At 36.8% G+C, this 15,604-nt stretch overlaps 1 protein-coding gene and 1 long non-coding RNA gene across 2 annotated transcripts in view; both read right to left on the bottom strand.

Moving 5' to 3' along the window:
- The window catches only part of LOC120463258 (dystrophin), a 49,486-nt gene extending 44,408 nt beyond the window's left edge, over window positions 1-5,078 (bottom strand). Inside the window, exons 1-5 of the mRNA XM_089132829.1 lie at window positions 4,947-5,078; window positions 3,159-3,236; window positions 2,649-2,741; window positions 885-1,057; window positions 520-638 (exon numbers count right to left, since the gene is read on the bottom strand). Coding sequence (XP_088988955.1) covers window positions 520-638; window positions 885-1,057; window positions 2,649-2,741; window positions 3,159-3,236; window positions 4,947-5,078 — 595 coding nt within the window. The remainder of the gene's footprint in view (window positions 1-519; window positions 639-884; window positions 1,058-2,648; window positions 2,742-3,158; window positions 3,237-4,946) is intronic.
- A 1,300-nt stretch (window positions 5,079-6,378) lies between these two features.
- LOC148978760 (uncharacterized) lies at window positions 6,379-15,083 on the bottom strand. The gene is made up of 3 exons (XR_016168919.1): window positions 14,787-15,083; window positions 7,305-7,366; window positions 6,379-6,426 (listed from the first exon to the last, which is right to left on the bottom strand). It is a non-coding gene; the product is annotated as an uncharacterized LOC148978760 (long non-coding RNA).
- Window positions 15,084-15,604: the final 521 nt, after the last annotated feature.

Raw genomic sequence — 15,604 nt, 5'->3', positions numbered from 1 at the left:
GCTTATAAAACTTAAACTTTGTTTTTTTTTGTTTTTTTAAATGAGCAATCGTTTTGCTTGATAAGACCCTTATTCATCGTCTGGAATCGTTTAAAGCCCTTTGAACAGTTTGCCCTGAAACTGTCTTTTGGACCTTGAACCGTTTGGTTCCCATTGAAGTACATTATATGGAGAAAAATCATGGTATTTTTTTCATCAAAAACCTTAATTTCTTTTCAACTGAAGACAGACAGACATGAACATCTTGGATGACATGGGGGTGAGTAAATTATCAGCAAAATAATTTATTTATTTTATTTTTTTTTTAAAGTGAACTACACCTGTAATAGAGAACAAGACATAAGTGGTACAACCTCAACTATGAGTTAAACCCCCATGGCATAAATTATGTGATGAAATTCTGTTTTAGATGTTGATGTAACAAGACATTTCCTCTCATCTAAAAAAAACCCTGTCTGTATTACTCAGAACAACTTCAAAGGCTAATGTGAACAAGAAGAAGAAAGGAGGAGGTCATACCCTCAGGGTCCAGCAGTCGGTCGATGCCCAAACTCTTCTCCGCAACGTTGAAGGCGTGATCCAGTCTCTCAATGGCATTATCCTCTTGCTCCACCACACTCCAGTTAAACAGCTCCGGCCTGACAAAATGATAGTTAATAACTTACTTTTCTGAGCACATGCTTGAAATAGCTTAAAGCAGATCAAAACAGCTGGCTCATTACCCAAATGAATTACACGGAAAAATAGAAAAACAATAAGCTTCAAAAATGGCTTCAGGCCAAGCTAGTATTCAACCATGCAGTTTATGACCAATGAATATAAAACATTAATTTTCATTAGACAAGAAAGCAGTGATTTCTGTGATTTTCAAAATATAACAGCACCTGTGGCTGTGGATGAGAGCATTGAAGGCAAAGCCATCCGTCCAGCTGCTGGAGAAGTTGACCACATCGATGTCTCTGTAGTTTTTAGTGGACTGCCTGACCCAACTTAACAGAATCTTTTCACTGTTGGTCTGCTGTAAGTCTGCCATGACATCTTTCATCACATCCTTAACCTGAGCGGTAAAAGGAGAGTATGTATACATATTTATCAGAGCAGTGACAAATATAGCAAACATGACACGATAAAGCTGATATTTAGAAACAGACTTCATAATTACAATTTTATTAACAGGATGTGATAACACTGAAAAAATATGTTATTTGGACATGGTAACATGGTGATGTTTAGTACCATGGACTTTGGACATCTACGGTACCTTGGTAATAACATTTCATTACATTTCCAAACACCCAACAGTAGTAGATAGTATGAATATGGTATATATCAGTCAGTATCATGATACATATCAAAGAATGATTGTTATATCATGGTTGAATGTGTCCCACGGTAATATCATGTGATTATTTGAAATGCCTAGGAGTAAAAATACCATGGTATAAACTACGATTTAAAAGTTTGCGGTCTGTACAATTTTGAAAAGTCTCTCGCTCAGCAAGGCAGAATTTACTTGATCAAAAATAGTCAAAACAGTAATATTATGAAATGGTAAATTTAATATAGTAAATTTAAAATAAACTTTTTCTACTTTACACTATTTTTTCAAATGTAATTTATTCCTGTGATGGCAAAGCTGAATTTTACAGTGTCACATCACATGATCCCTCAGAAATCATGCTAATATGCTGATCGGATTTCTTATTATTATCAATGTGGAAAATAAATGATTTTTTACTAGGGCTGTCAAACGATTAATCGTGATTAATCGCATCCAAAATAAAAGGTTGTGTTTACATAATATATGTGGGTGCACCGTGTATGATTATTTTGAATATATATAAACACACACACACATATGCATGTATATTTAAGAAAAAAATACTATTTACATATAAAATATTTATTTTTATATATATAAATCTATAGACAGTATATACATGACAATATTTCTTAAATATATACAAGCATATATAAAATAATTATACACAGTGCACCCACATATATTATGTAAACAGAAAATTTTATTTTGGATGCGATTAATCGTAATTAATCTTTTGACAACCCTATTTTTTACTACTTTACTGTCACTTTTGATCAATGTAAAACACCTTGCAACAACAAAAAAACCTTAATGGCTGCAACATTTTGAACGGTCTTGTAAATCTAAGATTAGCACGTTTTTGGAGATGTACTATTATAACACCACGGTAATCTGATGTAAATTTGAAGGTACATGAATATGGTAATCAGTCAACACCATAATATATACATATATATTGTAATCATTTAGCACTGTAATTTTATCACTGTACAGCGATACTGCCATTTAAATCAATATCAATGCTGAAACATTAATGAGTCTTAAAGGCCTTTATGGCAATAACCACTGCCAACATAAGCCTAGGGAAGAGGACATCAATAGCTCTGAACATAAACCACAGTAGTGCCACCTTATCAGATGAACAGAAAAAACACAGAGGAAACGAGTTCCTGTACAGATAAGCCACATGACAGTCCATTGCAAATGTGCTACATATAAAATCTTTGATCGACCAACATAACGGATGATAAAGACCCTTGCTACTGCCCTTGAAGGCTAACCAGAAAGATTGTGGGTCTGATTTCACTGTATTGAACTCTCATACCTGCCAGTGGAGAATGATGCTCCAGATGAGTCCCAGGGTCAGTTTATGATTCCCATCTACAATGTCAGCTCCTCCGATGTTCACAAGATCAACCTAGAAATGGAGAAATAAGAATTCAAGACTGCACATAATTCCACCAGGAGCATGTATTAAGAAAGTAAACAGGGTCACTTTTGATTTTATGTGGATTTTAAACAAGATATGGATCAGAGATAGTTTTAGATATCAACAGTTTGATATTTGCTGGAAAATACTTCAACCAGACCTTATAATTTGCAATCTTGGCTTTTATTTGGTTCTTCAAACCCATTTTCAAGCTGCCTGGATGTTTCACTAAGTTTTATCGAGCAAAGCAGCTTTTGTATCAGAGAAATGGATAATTGCCATTAACTTATGCAACTGTAAATTTTGCTTCTGCATAATTTGGTCTCGCATTTATTGAAAAAGCTCAAGCGAAACAATTCCAAGAGCTGTGAATGGTAAAACAGCCAGTTGAACCAATTAACTCACATTGTTCTTCTGAAGGATCTGCAGGGCCCTGTTAACATTGTTGAGGGAGTGCACTCGAGTGAAACCACGTTCTTTAACCTGCAAATGGGGAATATATCAGAACTGAACTTAGAGCATCCATTGCAAATGAATTCAACCAGTTACGCACTCATCCTTGTCCAAATGCTTTGAAACCAGCAGAATTTTTCTTTGATAAAAATAGAACAAATGAAACGTGTCTCAGAATATAACCCAGTAGAGACTATTAAAGGGATAGCTCACCCAAATATGAAAGTTCTGTCATCATTTTCTCCCTAATGAAGGGGTGGTCGTTATGCCCAGAACAGTCAATGTCACGGTAATTGCATACAACACATACACGCATAACCAACAAAAAAAATGTTCTTAAAGCAAAGTCCCTTTCAAGGAATATATGGAATATTTATAAATCCTGAAATCTCAAAAACTGCTTGCTGAACTCACAATTAAGGCGAGACACGGCAGGTAAAAACCTATGTTTTTTTTGTGTGTTTTTTTCACTGGTCAATTTTGAGATTTTGTGATATTTCTCTTCAATAACATGTCTTCTTTCAGACTTGTGGTGAAAAAAAGTCAGAAATACACATTTAGGTCTTTATTTTTCATAAATTTAAAATTCAAAAGTTGTTGTTATAAATCATCCTGCTGCTCACACACAGTTAGAAAGCCGTCTTTCTCCTGTACAACGCTGTCAGATCCAAATATGGTCATTTCCTTTTTATCAGTTCAACCAATCGTTAAAGTAAATGGGGGGTTTAACTCTAAATGTGCGATCTCATTGGCTGATGGTAAAACTAAATGCCAGTTTTCTCAAAATGACTTTTCTCTCATACGCCAAGTCCAAAATCTCCACTTCAGTAGAGCCTATATACACCAAACTTTCCAGTCTTGTACCTAGTTATATTATGAAAACATTTACAGAGGGATTTGTAAATATATTATTCATAGCCTGATTTATATAACATTTTATTCCAAAAAACATGGCGAAAATCATTTAAGGCAATTGGCAGTATATTCTGATTTACAGGATAACAAAAATAGATAACCATAAATCCCTCTGTAATTTTTTTCTCATCCAATATGTGAACACAATGAAAAAAGAATTTTGAACCTGGCTTTATCAATACTCAGATTTTGTTTTTTAAAATACATGCAAATTAGTGCATATTTAATTAGATAATGCTTCATTTGCATATTTAAATTACAGAAAACTTTTTCTCCTCTTAATGTAGGTAATCAACTGGGAAAGTTTCATGGTGATACCTGCTAGTTAAAAAATACCCTATTCAACTGTAGTGTCTCGCCTTAAATAACATATTTCAAATGAACAACAAAACCTGGAATGAACTGTCCTATAAAAGTTGTTTCAAAGGGCGTTTTCACACCAGAAAGTCTGCACCAAGGTCCAAACCAAAGTTCATGTTTTGATACATTTTATACTTTCAGAAAGTTTTGGTTTGGTTTCACACTGCAATAACGCGAGCGCACTAGAGAACTTTACGCCACATACTCACGTCCTGTCATCATCATCTATAATGACATTGATTGGTTTAGTAAATGGACGTGCGTCTGACGTCAGCGTGTTTCAATGTATTGTTCCAACTATGTTGTTATTTTTATGCCATAATTATCTGCAGCAGCACCAACTATACACAAGGCTAGTTCAAATTCGCCAAATGAACGTCCTTGTCGTGCGAACATTTTATCGTCGTCGGCAAGAAAGGAGGAGAAGAGTGCAAGTTGACTTCTCATTATGTCATCAGACCATACTTCAATTAAAAACCTCATCTCCTCATCTCCCCATGTGCTACCACGGCTCATTTCTCCTGCCACCTTCTGTTTTTTTTCCGGCTTTTTGAGAACCACCAGAACTTCCTGTAAATGTCTGAAAGTCCGAACCATACAGAAATGCTTACACACCAGAAACGAACCAAACCTTGTTCAGTTTGATCCAGATCGAGACTACCTCTTTTCGTCGGTCCAAACTTCATCTGTTTGTATGTTTTCAGCGTGAATTCCACACAAAAAAAAAAACACATATAAAGTGGGAAAGAGCTTTGCGATTTACTGTACAAGATTTGACAAAAAATCTGAGGTGTATTTTTACAGACTGCTATAGAAAGAGGAGCAAATGGATCGCTGCAATTCACAGAAACAACTGGACTAGTCAGCGAAAGGTGGATTTGCAGTTATCATTTTGTGTCAGTATGCTGAATTTAGGTGTAAAACCATACCCATATATTTTCTATTGTTATATATATACTGTATATTAACAACTCATCAATTAAATATTTATCATTGCATTTTCTGCATTATTGGATGTTTTTTAATAAACACTGACAAAAAAAAAAAAAAACGATAACGTTTTAGGGCTGGACGATATGACATATATATATATAGGCTATATATATATAACGCTGAAATAAGTGATCACCCAGATTTAGACCTACCTATATTGTATTTATATAAAGTGCTCACAGGCAAATTCGCTTTGTGTTTAGGTCTATATTGCTTTTTTTTCCCCGGTATCGAAATCAGGCAAACATAATTATGTCAGGCAACACGATTCCTGGCTGCATGTCAATATCCATGGATCACTGGATCTTTAGTGAGTTTTAAGGAACACTATATTGAGTCCAATATTTAGTTTAAATTGATAAAATTGTTCGTTTTAGTCGCATTTTCGCAGTTTCCCCTATTAAATCCAGTCACGAAGCAGATCTTTTGCCACTCAATCAGGCTGAGGGGGTTGTTCTTGTTCCGGCGGGAAAGTGACGTCAATGCATTCCCACTATAGCAAACCAAACCAATCCAATCAATTCCAGACAGACGAAATCAAGTCCTGCCCTACATTTTTTCTTGTTCAAGCAGCAGTTTCACTCGGATATAGTACATCGCAATAGGGAAGAAAAGCCTATCCCACCTTTTGAGTCATGCCGATTTCAATCATCCCCAAAATGTTCTATATTACACATAAAAATTAGACAAATTATCTTTTAGTCAATGCTACATTGCCCATTCATTGCAATTGCATGGGAAAAAGAACTACCACGACGATCCTCAAAATTTCTCCTTTTGTATTCATGAGTAAATTATGACAGAAAAGTGTTCTTTTAGCATGAACTATTCCTGTAAGGACAATGTATCTTGGACCTACTAGTTCATGGCCAACCAGAACCTCCAGGAGTTCAAGAAGACGTCGGCCATCACACAGATCGGTAAAGAGGTCATCAACAGGGGGTCGTCTTGTCTAGAGAATAAACAGAAAGTGTAGAAAATGAAGGCTAAGGGTCTTTGGGAACATGTATTTAAGCCTTTAGGATGTGATTATACTTGGTTTGATTGGTCCAGGCCAAAAAAAAAAAACAAAAACATTTAGCCCTGGTCCGCTTAGCATTCACATTGGCATTGAATAAGACAAATATAAAATATAAGGCTATGGGATAGGGATATGTTCACATTTATCTAAAAGTATTTAAAGTGGAGTATTTGTGAGTGTATATTATCCAAAATAAAGGAGAATGACAAGATAAGACCTTTAGTTTTGGTTATTTGAGTGGAAAAACACAGCTCTGCCTTGAAGCAAACACTTCTCTCTTAGTTTGAAGGACAAAGAGCTGATGTCCTTCCTCTGTTAACATACTGTAAAACGATGCTAACAGAGTTACAAAGAGAATGCAAAAACCTCTTCTGTTTTGAAATGCCTTTCTGGAAGCGTGAAACGTCAAACAAACAAATCTAAAGCGTTCACATCCTGACAGATGAAGGTTAGTGACAAGACTTAATGCGCGTGTGAATCTTAAAATTTAACCTTAAGATCAAGACTATGTGCAAGTGTGGATCTTAACTTTTAACCTTGATATCAAGCTTGTCAACCGTATGTCTCCTCATCCACCCACCCACCATATAGTAGGTGGATGAATAGCAGCATTTCAGTTTATACAGCTATAACACACTTTTCCAGACTGCAACAACAGAAAACAATGAAGATTTCTCAGAAAATCACAATATAAAGATCGTGTAAAATCGGTCAGTTAAAAACAATTGATAGAAGCATTTTTACTCGCCGTTAAAGGTGATTCAGTGTTATTTCAACACATGATAAAAACAAGACTCAAGTCACATTACCTTAGCAAACTGTGAGTTTATCCATTTCGTGAAGGTTTTCTTTTGAACATCTTCTCTTTCATCTGAAAACGAGAGAGATCACAGTCAGTCCAGTTAAGGTTCAACTCTTACAAGTTAGCACACACACACAAAAAAAGCTTAAATTCAAACAAATCTTACTAATTTAATGTGAAATGTGAAGAAAATGTCAAGCTGTACAACTACATAACAGCATAGATCTTCATAAGAATACAAAAAAAAAACCCTCTGTGGTCAATGAGCATTATTCACTTTGTTGAGGCATTTGAAATAAGGCAGGTTAAATACAAAGAGACTGAGAAAAAAGCCCCCGAAAGACCTGAGATATAGATTTGAGGGTATATACAGATCAATGGCCAGCTGGCATTCAAAAGAAGATTAGTTCTGAGAGACTGAGGGTGTAGATCGGGCAACCCTTACAAACACAATGACTGAGTAAAGTGAAAGATTGAGAAGAAAAGCCAAAGAACTTGCTTAGTAATTCCTGCTGTTCACTTCTAAAACATTTAATACACAGATCGGCGATATGAAATTTCAAACAAGCAATTGACAATATCGGGATAGACTGACAAAAAAGTGTTGCCCACGTATAAAAACGGTTCATAAAATGCCAGAAAGTGAAGAAAATGCTGGGTGTTGGTTGGGAACATTAAAAATCAATCAGTACAAAGAACATTTAGCTTTCATTTCACATTAAAAGCTTGTGTTGTTCCCTGCTCTAATATTCTCCAATTGCTTTGATTCAGATCTCTGTGCTCTACCCTCTCGGCTTGCTTTGGTTTGAGATTGATTACAGCGTAATTCTTATCTAGGGGCCCAGATCATATTAAAGCTAGAGTTCACTTCTATAATGAAAATCCTGCCATCTTTCCTCTTCCTCGCATAGGGCACAAAAGGAATTATCTAGCCAAAGCGCGGTCCCTGTTCTGCATCTACATTTATTGGAAAAGTGCAGCTTTGACATTCTGCTAAATATCTCCTTTTGTTCTCCATGCAAGAAAGAAAGTCATACAGATTCAGCAGAATTATCCCATCATCTACAAAACCTTTTAGAATCGATAGGGTTGATTAAGAATTGTTTGGATGTTTCCTTATAAAGCACTAGGTGGTGAATCACAAGCTGGGTGGATGACAGCATTTTCATGCATAATTGATTTTAAGCTTCCAGTTGTTTTTTCCACCATCGCAGTAATCATCATGAAATGGGTAGTTTCAGTTCATTGTTCCCATTGGTCAGCCTACACTTCAGCTGAAGGTATAATCACAGTAGCATGGCTCAGATTCGTTTCAAGCCTGACTGCACCATGTCATGCTTATAATCGCAATAACACACACACACACTCGCACGGTTTTGCTGTAATATGACAGAAGACTAAAGGCAATGATAATGATCAAACACTGAATAAGATTGAATCAGTTGTAAAGAACTCAAATAAATTATATAAATATAAAATAAAGCATAAAATGTTAATATGTTTTACAGTTACATTCTCTTACAACTTTGCTAAAATAGAATATCATAGATTTTTATTAAAACAACATTTTATAATATAATCAGCTACTAAAATAGCACACAACCCCACCCCACACACACTATTATAACTATATAAAAGCATAAGTTAGACCACAAACTTAGGTTCTTGAAAGCACTGCCATTTACCAAGGCTAATTTGAGTTCTTCGCAGTATAAGTCATCTTAACAGCAGCAATCAAGAACTATTCTTATCACAGATCAATAATTTCTGCAGCAAATCAGATATCTCTTAACGTTCCATAATGGCAAAAGTCATTCTTTTACTTGATTAACACAATCCGCTTCAATTATACTGTCAACCCCTTGACAAAGTCCACAGAATACAGCAGCACCACACAAAGGGAAAGCTGATTATTGTAAGCATTTTGTTGCTGAGGGAACCTTCACATTATCTTACAGGATTACTGCTATTGATCTAGAAAGCTCTAAATGAGCTGCTTTTAAAAGCTCCGGATTTGACAGGGAAATTATATTTCAGCCTTCTTCAGGTTCAGAAACGGAACAGGGTAGACGACTTCCCGCAGTGTCCATTCACAAACTGCCAAAACTTTAAGACACAATTCATTTTGACGCATTGAAAGAAAGCATTTTAGTTGGTCGGATGACTCATTTGCTAAACAAAAACTTAAAAAGTGAAAATGTGCAGTCGTTACATTAATGCGTTAATTCCCTCCAAAATTAAAGGGGTGATGAACTGAGAAATCAAATTTTCCTTGAGCTTTTGACATCTAAGAGGTCATCATATATTATAAGAATATCCTAAGTTTCAGAACCGAAAACGTCATTGTTAGTCCAATAAAAGCTTTCATTGACACCAGGCTCGGCAAACGACTCGTTTTTCAAAGTGGGCAACTATGACGTCAAAGAGGATAAAACACCACCCCCGCAATGAGGCCGGTTTAGCCCCGCCCACGGATTTGCGCATATCTAAATAACATAGGCCTACCTCGTGATGACAAACCAGATCAAGCTACCGAGCAATACAGAATATTGTGCAGTGCCTGGCTGTGAAGAAGACAGTCGCTGCATAAGCTTCCTCTGGATTCCAATAGGACTACATGGATAAACTATTTTTCATGACGTTCCAGCTGATGAGGTAAAATATTGTCCATCTGTTTGCTTCATTTCACTGAGGATTGTTTTGTAAACAAGATTGGATTTGCAGACCGATTAAGATTAAAGAACGCTGCTGTGCCGTCTATATTGGATCCAACAGGAATGGTGCAACACACGGACTCTGGGTCGAACATGTATGGGCGAATCATTCCGGTTGCCATTTTACAACATTGGACGTTTTCAAAACAATTTCCCCCACGTGAACCGACGAGTGAGTTGAAACTCATTATAATATGCAAAACTGTTATCCACTCACAGCAGTGGGCATTTACTTCCAAGTCTTGAGTGTGAGACATCCATAAAAACTAGACTAGGCTCAAAACTAGGGTAGAAAATAGCCTATTACCTATTCATTTTGATGTTTTTGAATGCAAAAACCAAGCGAACGTCATGAGTTGACCTCAGACAACAATATAATACAATTTAAAAAGCCAGTAATTTTAAAAAGGCCCCTATAATGCAGTGTTTAATACGGCTGGCTGTTTGTGAAGGTAAAGGGTCGGCAAAGTTTTAAAGATAAAAGAGCACAACAAATAAAGTAAAGAATTGATTCTGAACTGCCGAAACGAGTTTAGTCCCACTTCCTGTAAAATACCTATGAAACGTTACAAATTTGCAAAATCAACGCCTGCTTGTGAACGAACTGTTTTCAACGCTCCAAATCCACTTTGCATGTATTTCCAAAGGATTAGGACTTGAATTTATATCATCATTTATATCATTAATTTCACTGTGTAACAAACGCAGAGGAAGCTTCCAGAGCCGAAATTCAGATAACGGTCAACAAAGCACAATGGACTGGGCCATTTGACCAATCAGAGCAAAGTAGGCTCTCAGAAAGGGGGAGGGGTTTGGAGAGACTGAATATTCAAACAAACCAGTTTCAGACTCTGAGAAATGAGGATCAATGTATATCATCAGAAAATGTAAGTGTTTTTTTTTTTTTACCTTTGATGCATATAAATTGATTTTAGGAGACCTCCAAAACAAAATAGGATTATAAACCTTTAAAATAGCATTAAAATTATGGCATGCTATTTTTCAAGTCTTCTAAAGCCATACAATAATTTTATTTTAGAAACAGCTGTGGCTAAAGTTTACTTTCATTATATGGAAGAAAGCAGAAGGACATTTTGCTATAAATAACTCCCTTTGTCTTCCGGGGAAGAAAGAAATGGGTTTCTAAAGACTTGAGGGTGAGTAAATAATGGCAGAATATTTAGGTTCATTTAGATGTCACCAATTTAAAAGCATGTTTAGTTACCTGACATATCATCTTTCATAGAGCGTTCTCAATGAATTAGTTTTATGCAAAAGAGTGCGAACAAACGTCTGTCAACAAATAAAGGTGTTAAACTCCTCGCTTGACGTCCTCCTGTCATAATGTGCAATCAAAAGCCCATAATAGTTGTTTTTCCCTGGTTGTGACAATTATCATTTCTTAAACAGACGGATAATAATGCTCTGAAACGAAAATGAATTTAGCCTTGGCTCTGCAGGTGATAATAGCAAGAGTGTTTAAATAAAGTGAACCCAAATGTTTTAAGCAATATTCAAACCAAAACAAACGTAAATAAAAATCATGAATTTGAAGATGTAATTGGACAAATATATAAAACTGGAGGAAATGAATGGTGTACATTTACATAAAATCAAAGAAAAGTGGGAGATAGAATATATAAACAAATATAAACCAGGATCTGGATTCTGGAATATATAAATACATGTACAAATGATCCATGTCAACAACTGCATTTTGAAATACATTTTGAACTGCATTTGGAAATCTGACGATATAATTTTAAATAATTGTATTAACAATAACTGTTTATGAAAAAAAGTAGCCTATTATTAAAGTGTCCTAATGCTATTTTGATTTTGAAGGTCTCCTAAAATAGAATTACATGACTCCAAACACTTTAATTTTCTCATAATGTATATTGCACATCACCTCATTTCTCAAAGAGTCTGAAACGATTCCCAAACCCCTCCGTTCCACCGTTCGAGCTGACTGTGCTCTGATTGGCCAGACGGCCCAGTCTGTTGTGATTGGCTGCAGTGGCATAAAGCCCAATCTTACTCTATTTGATAAAATGTATTACGTACTAACGCAACAAATATACAAATCACAATGTTAATTTTTAGCAGCATGAACACTAAAATTATAGCAGTAGTGACATCCAAAACCAGTACTTTGGTAAATAGAAATATGCAAGCTTACTAGCAACCTAATAGTACAGTGTTCTATTCGCAATGCTCACATATTGTGGTCTGAACTGCTGTGAACAAAAATAACCAGTGTGAAATAAACGGTTAGTTCACCCTCATGTCATTCCAAACCTCTAAGACTTTCGTTCATCTTTGGAACAGAAATTAAAATATTTTTTAATGAAATCTGAGCACTTTCTTTTCAAAAAGTTCATAAAGAGATTGTAAACTAATGAAGGTTTAGACCAAATGTTCTGAAGAGACACGATCCATTTATATAGTGAACAGATTTAATTTAGGCTTTTATTCACAAGTAAACATTCATCAACTCACACATCAGTTGTGGTAAACGTAAGCTCATGCATGTTCGCTTGACGTTTGAGAACCAATGAAGTTCATTCTCGTGTTAGGCAGCACGTTTGAGGTTTCTCAAGAAAGTGAAAGGGACATGTGAAGGCCAAGTTGTCCAACAGAAAATTTGTACTAAACCGCTAAATTTATACACTCACCTAAAGGATTATTAGGAACAGCTGTTCAATTTCTCATTAATGCAATTATTTAATCAACCAATCACATGGCAGTTGCTTCAATGCATTTAGGGGTGTGGTCCTGGTCAATAGGGCCGACTGATTCGATGAGATTGAAGAGCAACTTTGACTGAAATAACCACGCGTTACAACCAAGGTATGCAGCAAAACATTTGTGAAGCCACAACACGCACAACCTTGAGGCGGATGGGTTACAACAGCAGAAGACCCCACAGGGTACCACTCATCTCCTCTACAAATTGGAAAAAATAGACTACAATTTAAGGGCTCACTAAAATTGGACAGTTGAAGACTGGAAAAATGTTGCCTGGTCTGACGAATCTCAATTTCTGTTGAGACACTCAGATGGTAGAGTCAGAATTTGGCATAAACAGAATGAGTGTGTGCAGGCTGGTGGTGGTGGTGGTGTAATGGTGTGGGGGATGTTTTCTTGGCACACTTTACGCCCCTTAGTGCCAATTGGGCATTGTTTAAATGCCACAGCCTACCTGAGCATTGTTTCTGACCATGTCCATCCCTTTATGGACGCCATACCCATCCTCTGATGGTTACTTGGATAATGCACCATGTCACAAAGCTCGAATCATTTCAAATTGGTTTCTTGAACATGACAATGAGTTTACTGTACTAAAATGGCCCCCACAGTCACCAGATCTCAACCCAATAGAGCATCTTCATGATGGGGTGGAACGGGAGCTTCGTGCCCTGGATGTGCATCCCACAAATCTCCATCAACTGCAAGATGCTATCCTATCAATATGGGCCAACATTTCTAAAGAATGCTTTCAGCACCTTGTTGAATCAATGCCACGTAGAATTAAGGCAGTTCTGAAGGCGAAAGGGGGTCAAACACAGTATTAGTATGGTGTTCCTCCTAATAATCCTTTAGGTGAGTGTATATGGATTAGTTTTACTATCTCTTATGGACTTTTTGAAGCATCAAAGTGGTAGTTTCGTAGCTGTCAATGGAGAGTAAAGAAAGCTCTCAGAATTCATCAAAAAAGATCTTTACGTGTTCTGAAGATGAACAAACGTCTAAATGGTATCGATCGAAAGACATGAGTGCAAGTAATTAATTATAGACTTTTCATTTTTGGGTGAACAAACCCTTTAAAACATCCCAGGTAGCACTCTTGGAAAGCAAATCAATGAATTCATTTAGAGGACCAGAATAATGTATGCATGCATGCATTTGGGATTTAATATTATTAGTTACGGTGTATATAGATTTAATTTTATATATGAATGCTGGGGGATTAAAAGATAATCCAATGACTACATAAAGAAATGACTGGAAGATTGCAATGAGAGACATAATAAAGTAAAAAATAAATAAATAAATAAACCATAGAGCCCGATCTGGCAGACAGAATAATGTAAGCAGACAGACAGGAGAATGAAAGCATTGCTTGCCATTGATCGGAGGCGTGACTCCAGGCAGGTGGCAGCTGCTGCTGGATTATATCCGCCCTTGTGCAAATAGGATGATGGGGTGACGGGCTTGAGCCGAAGCTAACGGGCAAATACAAAGACGCTGGACGCACACACCTGCTTTTAACCACCTAATCTCAGCACACACATCCGAGGCAAGACTATATTCACAGATTAGCCGTACGTTTTCCACCACAGCCACCCAGCTTCATTTCCCCCCAGACAATTTACAAGCGCGAGCTCAAATGTTTCGATGAGACTGGAAATACTCAGCGTGTCTTTATGACAACAGCGCATGTGATTAAACTGCGTGTACTTTAACAGCAGACTACCACCAAACTTTCTCTCACATTCGTCAATAAAATCACGACTAAATACAAAGTGCGCACGTTCAACGATTCACCAGCAGAGTACACAAGAAACAACAACCCGAGCACGCTTAATTAACACTATAACAAAACTGTCCGTGCATGAGAACAGATCCATTTATAGATAAGACGCACCCGGATAGAGGATCTATTGTTAAATCTGGTTAAATCTTACGTGACATGCCGTAATAAAAGCAGTCAACAGCCAAACAATCACCTCACACTGGAAGAGTATTTCAGTATGATGATTCAGTCTTACCTAAACGAGGCTTTCACATCATAACAAACGCAACTATTTCCTCCGTAATGGCTTTTAGGGTCGCGGGCAGTCGGGTTTGTGGTGTGTAGCTATCCGTTACCTGTGTATAAACACAGCGAGCTCAGTTTGATTATCCGGTTCCCTTGCTGTTAAACAGACTCATCCATGCCTATAGCCGTAGATGATTTGAAGAAGGAACTGTGGACACTTTGCCGCTTTATTTTGCCGTACTCCCTCACTTGAGTGCAGTTGTAGCCCTGCTGTGATCCGTTGATACCGGCAGGTGTAGCGGTGCTCTGCTCTGGCATGCGGGCTGATTGACTAACAGCTCTATCTAACGGACGGGGAACGATTGCACATGGATACAATGAACAACTTTATTTAACTTGTTTATGGTAGAAGGTAGGCCAATTACAGGGTGCCAATAATAACCACGTTTCAATTTGAGTTCCTTATATTTTCGTAAGCAGGAAAGTTAGATCACAAGTTAGTCACACAGGGCGCATATTGTCACCAAGCAGTAAAATAGACGCACGAGAACAGAATTCGTGGTAACCATAGCAACACTATGGGTGCACGAGCAATTTTGGTCAGGGACGCACAACACAAACATAAAACACACGGTCATCATCTCATATTACACATGTATCACAAAATATTTGGGTGTTTTGTTTTAAAAAATAATTAAAGGGATCTTCCCCCCCAAAAAAAGATCAGTCTGAACCTAGTCTGGTTTGTTCCAAACCTATGAATTTCTTTCTTCTGCTGAACAGGAAAGATGATGTTTGGAAGAATGATACACTGTAAAAACATATTGT

The sequence above is a fragment of the Pimephales promelas genome, chromosome 6, assembly GCF_988280905.1.
Source record: "Pimephales promelas chromosome 6, fPimPro1.hap1.1, whole genome shotgun sequence".
Taxonomy (NCBI): domain Eukaryota; kingdom Metazoa; phylum Chordata; class Actinopteri; order Cypriniformes; family Leuciscidae; genus Pimephales; species Pimephales promelas.
This window is presented reverse-complemented; position numbering and strand designations above follow the sequence as displayed.